Raw genomic sequence first — 6,885 nt, forward strand, 5'->3', positions numbered from 1 at the left:
CGGGCCGCGTCACCTCGCGTCACCCCGCCCCGCCTCCTTCCCAGAGCCCCGCGCGCAGGCGCTCGCCGCTCTTCTGGTCCGCCCTTTTTCGAGATTTGAATTTTCCCCAGCGGGGGAGCGGCGCGGTACCCGGATGGGGATCGCAGGCCGTTTCGCGCCAATACACTGAGTTCCCCCAACGGCCCGCGAGGTGGGTACCGCATCGCGCCCTAGTTTCGAACCTCGCACGAGGCCCCTGGGCGTTACGCCGCCCCCGCAGGGCCTGGGGGCCCCTGCGCAGCGCCGCGAGCCCGTGAGCGCAGAGGACCCCCACCGGCGTGGTCCCGCGCGGGTCGGGCTCCCGCCGCTGCCGGCAGCGGCCCTGCAATTCAGTAAAGCGGAGGGGAGGTCGCGGCAGCCAGGGGAGCCGCCCGAGGCCCGCTGCCCACACACCCGCAGGGCGTCGATCAGCTCGGAAGAAAGAAGCACATGGCCGCACCACACACACCCAGGCCCGCCCGCCGCCGCCGCCGCGGCCCGGAGCCCCCTGACACAGCGGACGGCGCCTGTGCCCCGGGAGCCGGCCGCCAGCTGCCCCCAGTGATCAGCGCATTCCCCTCACCTCCCTGGCCAGAGCCAGTCTGCCCCGAAGGAGCGGCCGAGCTTAAAGGCTTCCGGGACCCTGGTCCGCACCCATGGGCCGGTAGTGCCCCTGGGCACCGACGGGGGCCATGCTGTGCTCCCCACTGGGGGTGCCCTACTCACAGCCCTGGTGCTGATCCCTCCCTGCACTGCAGAGGGTCGCAAGGCTGGTCAGGACTCAGCCGCTCAGACACACTAGAGGCCTTGGAAGCTGCCACCTTGACCTGCACCGCTCACCTCGAGCCTGCAGGGCTAGGACCAGGCCTTCCCGCCAGGCCTGGCGTCCTTTGTAGGATTTGCCCAACAGGCCCAGAACCTCAGGCCCATGCTGTCACGCTCTTGGCCTTCATGAGGAAAGCTGTGAGACCTTTGTCTAGTAACAAGGGTCACAGCAGTGGGGTCCTGGAGGAGTGAGGCCACAAGGTACCCACCTTGGGCCTCCTGGTGCCTTGGCAGGCTGGCATGATGACATGACCCTTTAAGTGGGCGCCTGGGCTCAGGCGGGTGCGGCCAGGCAGCCAGAAGGTGTTGGCTTCCCAGTCTCCCTGGGCTGCCTGGCCAAGCTACAGCATCTGGCGGCCACCCCCCGACCCCCGCCAGCCTTGTTGCTGAACCCTGAAGGCCCAGCGCTGGGTACTAGGGAGGCGGGCCCCAAGTGGATGCACAGAAGGAAAGAGTGGGGAGCAGACTGGGGAAAGGCCCAAGAGGAAACGGCAGCCGTGCTGAGAGCATGAGGAGGCCAGGACAGCAGGGCCGCTGTGGAGGTGTTGGAGGGCCCAGGGCCTGACTGGCCCGTGAAGCCAGTCTGGCTTCATGGGGTGGTGCTCAAGGCCTGGCCAGAGGTTGAGATGTGACTGAGTGGGAAGCCAGCCGCAGAGGGATGCAGGCAGGCCAGCACTGTCCGGTGCAGGGGGTTGAGGCAAGTGGTGGCTACCTGTCGAGGTGGAAGTCTGGGGTCAGGGGCTGCCCCTCCCCCAAGACGAGTCGGGCTCTGCGGCCTAGTGGGACCATCTTAGAGGAGCTCGACAGCAGAGCTAGAGGGCCTCGACAACAGGCCTCAAGGCAGGCCAGGAGCAGAGGGAGGCCGGCAGCCCCTGTGCTGGAGGGGGTGGACCTGCGTTCCCGGACCTGCTTCCAAACCCAGGCCCAGAGCGCTCAAGGCCCAAGGCCGCGCAGCCAGTCCGGGGAGTTGGCATTTCAGTGTCCCAGCTTCCCGCCTGTCCTTGGCCTTTGCGTCACTCAGAGCGTTGAACTCCTTCTCATGAACATTAACGCGTTTCGTGGCTCTTAGGCCAACTGCACTGCGCAGGCCCTGAGTCAAGGACAGGCCGTGTCCAGTCCCTATTGGTTTAAAGCCGCCTGTTCATGCCTGCAGGAGCAGCCGAGGGGAGGAGGGCAGCGGGCCGAGGGCCGCTCCACAGCCCCAGCCTCAAGCTGGGAGGGAGACGCTCGCGTCCTTCCCCTCTTCTGCCCGAGTCCAGCTGTCCCTCGTCTTGGGCTCCAGCAGTTGTGCGCATCTGAGGGTCCGCATGTCCACCGTATTCGGTTCAAAGGGTGCGGGCAGGCCTGCGAACTCTGCTTGTCACAGCGCAGAGGCGGGAGCATCCAGAGGCTCTGCCTGTGGCACACCGAGAGGCTGGCCTGTCAAGGCAGCCTGAGGGGAGCTGGGTGTCGGCGCAGACAGGCAGGAGGCTGGTGAGGAGGTGTGGGGGCCGCAGGTGAGGAGAGGCCACACAGCCACTCACGAGCCGGGTGCATTTGCTTTTATTTCTGCTATGTGTGCTGAAAACCGCCGGTGGGTCCCGAGCGCGCTGAGTGGGGAGATGGAGGCTCGCTGGGGGCTGGCGTTGTGGCTGACCGTGCTCTCTCTGACCACAAAGGGAAACGGCCGGTTCCTGCCCCGTGCCTGCCAGCCGCCCACCTCAGCTGCTGGCCCAGCTGCGCCAACACTGCCCGAGCGCCTCGCCGGAGCTCCGGCCTCGCTGCCGCTGCCGCCGCCGCCCTCCAAGCCACGCCCGAGATGCAGCCCGAGTCGGCGCAGGCCCTCCTGCACGTGGCCGTGACCACCTGCCTCTGCGCGGCCGCTACCCACACAGGCGCCTTCGCGGGGGCCTTCGTGCAGGTGGGCTACGAGCATTACGCCGAGGCCCCAGTGGCCGGCCTCCCCGGCTGCCTGGCCATGCCCTTCAACTCGCTCGTTAACCTGGCCTATGTGCTCCTGGGCCTGCACTGGCTCCGGAGGCGTGCCGGCGGCCCGAGGCTGCGCTACCTGAAGGACGCCTTCGCCAGCATGGCCCTGCTCTATGGCCCGGTGCAGTGGCTGCGCATCAGCACGCAGGCGCGCCCCGCTGCCCTCCTGGACCAGTGGGTCACCTTGCCCATCTTCGCATGGCCGGTCGTCTGGGGCCTCTACCTGGACTGGGGCTGGAGGCCCCGCTTGTTCCTCGCCGTCGAGGGCCTCGCCCTGAGCAGCTACGGCCTGGCCCTGCTGCACCCCTGTGGGTTCGAGGTGGCGCTGGGCGCACACATCGCCGCCGCCCTGGGCCAGGCCCTTCGTGCCCACAGGCGCCATGGCAGCGCCTCCTCGGGCACCTACCTGGCTCTGGCCATGCTCTGCTGCCTGGGCTTCGTGGGCCTCAAGCTGTACGACCACGAGCTTGCTCAGTGGTATCTCTTCCGGAGGCTCACGGGCCACTTCTGGTCCAAAGTCTGTGACGTGCTCCAGTTCCACTTTGCATTCTTGTTTCTGATGAGTCTAAACCCGCCCCCGAACCCCTCTCCTGCGGGAAAGGTGCAGTAGAGGGCGTGGCAGCAGCGGCGGGAGCCGGCCCCCACCGTGGCCCAGGGCTGGGGCACACGCTCTTCCGTCCGACCTTGCGGGCTCCGTAGCCCACTCAGAGCCCGGGTTGAGCGGCGGGGCACGGGGCTTTCTGTAATTTGACATTTCTCAAAGTGCCGGACGCGACCTCAGAAGGCACTGCCGTCACTGTGGACACAGTGGCTCGCAGCAGCAGCCCGAGGAAGCTGGTGTGGCGGCCGTGGCTGGGGCGGCGGCATTGCCGCGGGGCCAAGGTGCAGGGGGATAGTCACCACGTGGGTGCCTTGTGCAGGGGACAGATATCAGCTGGCTGCCATGTCCTCAGGGGCAGGGGCTCAGATGCCATGTGTCTGTCGCCTGGGTCCTTAGGAGCCATGGCCCTGCCGTTGTCACACACACGGCAGGGTTTAACCAGCGGGGTGACGCCAGGCCTGAGGAAACGGGTCACCCCTTCAGGGTGCTCTTACCACCTGGCGCCTGAGAGGCTTCTGGCCTTTAAAAACAAATGTGACGGCCCTCCCTGGGGGCACCGCGGGTCACAGCACAGCACTGAGAAGCGAAAGCCGCTTCCGCATGAGTTCGATCCCCGCCTGCCCCGGAGGTGACCCCATGGCGCGGCAGACCTCTCCTGACCGCCCGCTGCTCCCCTCGGCAGTGGACTTCGTCGATCTGCCTGTTCTGCTCCCCGCTCTGTCTGGTGAAGCCTCTCACCACCCCTGAGCCTCTGGCCTGTACCCCACTTCTGTATGCACAAATAAATCTTTAAAAACAAACGTGAGGGCACGGAGGGAGGCCCACTGGCGTGTCAGGACCGGCCCCTGTCTGGCTCAGAGGCCCCTCTCGGACTCCCCTGGGTGGGCTCGCCAGCCACTGCTGTGACTGCCACGAGACTACTGAGACTGGATTCCCGTGCCGGCTGCTGTGCTCCGCTGGGCACATGTCAAGTGGGGGTGGGTCCTGGACACACCGAGGGAGCCCTCCGCCAGCAGGGCGCCTGCCCTCCCCCAAGACCTGGCATACACAGGGCAGCTAGAACCCCGCGTTCCCTGTGCTTATCTCTGGCCCTGATGTGCCAGAGACAGAACAAAGCTGTCGTGTCTTCAAAGAGGACACTGCAGGGGGTCAGGGCTTGATGAGAGATGGAGGGAGCACAGGGGCCTGCAGGACAGGCTGTCCATCTGGTACGTGACTGACCCGCTGGGTCTCGCCGGCTCTCTGTCAGGGACAGGAGGCCTTGTTCTCTGATCTCTGATGACTCTGACAACTCCCTGCTTCGCATGCTGCTCCCAAGTCAGCCCGGCATCGGTGCCCATGGGAAGTGGGTCGGGGCGCACTGCACGCACACAGGGGAGGGACCATGGGCGTTTGCCACCCCAGGGCCTGGGCAGGCCCTGAGCCAAGAGGACTCCACCCAAAGGACTGGCTGGTGTGGACGGGACACCCTGGGCTGGGCAGCGACCCCCAAGACTCAACCCCACTGTCAGCTCCCACCCCGCCCCGTGCAGATGACACGCAGGACGCCGGGCTCGCACCAGGGTTCCCTCTGTTGGAGATTCGGCCTGCCTGTGCGCCCTGTCCTCATTTGCGCAGTCAGGTAGGCCTACATTGAGCAGACTCGTCCAAAAGCAGATGCCTGGAGCCTTCTCCCCACGGTTCTCAGAGGGCTGCCCTGACCCCGTCGCACTCTGCCCCCCTCGCCCGCCAACGTGGGTCCCTTACTGCTCTCCCGCAGCTGCATCTTACCCGGAGAGCCCAGAAGCCACCGGGCACCCGTGGGCCTGCCCGTGTGACCTTGTGCTTTACGGCTCCCAGAGCCGGGCGGGGCGTGGGCACCGTCTGCTGTCATGGTGCACAAACAGGCCCTAGCAGTCGGACTGGCCGAAGGCTGTGGCGCTGAGCGTCACGCCCTGTGTCACCTGGAAGCGGCTGCAGGCCTTGTCCTGTCGTCGCCGCAGTGGCTCGCAGTTTGCCACAGTGAAAGTGGTGTCAGTCTTGCTCACATGGCAGTGGCCCTGAGAGGACGTGAGGATCCAGCCTGGCGCACGCGCAGGGCCCGTCCGACCCCTCAGCGGCAGGGCCTGGTGCGCTCCGTCGTGCGGTGAGGTGGGCGCACGCTCAGCTGCAAGCTGGCACGCGTGGGAGTTGGTTTTCTTCTGTCACTTACTTGTTTTCCTGCCCCCCTCACATTTGAACTGTCTCCTCTCGATCTCCAGGCATGGTGTCTGCGGTGTGGTCACTCCCTGCTGTCACCGCGGCCGTCAGTGTCCCCTAACCTGCTCTCTACTTTGGGCAGGGGCCGTGGTGGCACCAGGACATGGCCACGTCTGTGCCTCTCTTCAAGCCTCGTTTGCGGCAGTCTTTGGGGCGCCTCAGGTAGCGGTGTGGAACCCGAGCATCCCAGCCACTGCGGGTCGTTTTCCTCGGCCATTGACTGTGAAGCAGTCACCAAAGACGCAAAGCTGGCCCCTCGCAGCGGGCGGCCATCGTGCTCCTCGTCCCTGTGCTGGGCGCGCTGGGCCCGGAGCTGCTTCTCGGGCGGCGGGCGCTTGAAGCCTGCCCCGCTCCCCCGCCGAAGGTGCTGTGAGCAGCAGCTTGGGGTGCCCTCGCGGCCCACCACCGCGACAGGGTTTCTCAAGGGCCCTCAACGCGGTGCCTCTCTGCCCCGATGGGGAGCCAGCTGGCTAGCCTCTGGGCCAGCTCGGGCGCGGAGGGCGCCCCTGAGTGGCGCAGGTTCGGCGGTTCCTCGTAACGCTTTTCGTGTTTTTCTGCTCTTTCCTTCTGCGCGACCGCTGTTCCCTTTGATCTTTGCCCTCTGTCTGTCTTCAGAACTGCTGACTTCTGCCTCTCCTCTCCTGCCTCACCTGCCTGCCCTGGGGCCTCTGCCAGGCTGGGCACCACTGCCATCTCGGCAGATCATGTGTCTCCCTTTGAAAGAAAAGACGCGTAACAGATCCGTGGGGGTGGCTGCCCGAAGGATTTGGGTGGCCCCTTCCCATGCGGTGTATGTGCCTGGCACCAGGTCCTCCACCAGGGCTGCCGGGGCCCAGTGCCAGGGGTCTTCCCCCTTCGCCGCCCACTTAGCCCTTTGTGCCCGCAGCCCTTTGCCAGGGCAGCTGCGGGTGCGCGACAGCTGCCTTGCACGCGACTGGCATAGAAGTCCCAAGTGGGGGTGAAGCTTCTGCCCTCCAGACCTCCTGCCACACTGCGGCTCCACCAGCAGTTGGCACCCTGAGAAGGCTTGCTCTCTGCCACCCCAGCGCAGGCAAGCAAGGATTTCATAGCCTTCCCGTTCGCCCTTTCCAGCTAAAAACCAAGGTTGCCTGAAAAAAAAAATAACAATGACCTGTGACCCAGCGGGCCCGCCTCTGGGTACGCGCCCCACGGGCCGAGAGCAGGGCCCGGACAGGCGCACCCCACACGCTGCTGGCGGCGGCAGGAGGTGGGGC

At 66.2% G+C, this 6,885-nt stretch overlaps 1 protein-coding gene across 1 annotated transcript; it reads left to right on the forward strand.

The window, feature by feature from the left end:
• The first annotated feature begins 103 nt into the window (after positions 1-103).
• Positions 104-3,978, forward strand: TMEM187 (transmembrane protein 187). Its single transcript, XM_004695187.2, has 2 exons — positions 104-190; positions 2,502-3,978. Exon 2 carries the CDS (start codon positions 2,642-2,644, stop codon positions 3,419-3,421), a length of 780 nt encoding a protein of 259 aa, XP_004695244.1. The 5' UTR covers positions 104-190; positions 2,502-2,641; the 3' UTR covers positions 3,422-3,978.
• The last annotated feature ends 2,907 nt before the right edge of the window (positions 3,979-6,885 follow it).

The sequence above is a fragment of the Condylura cristata genome, unplaced genomic scaffold (genome assembly GCF_000260355.1).
Source record: "Condylura cristata isolate star-nosed mole 26May11 unplaced genomic scaffold, ConCri1.0 scaffold00057, whole genome shotgun sequence".
Lineage (NCBI taxonomy): Eukaryota > Metazoa > Chordata > Mammalia > Eulipotyphla > Talpidae > Condylura > Condylura cristata.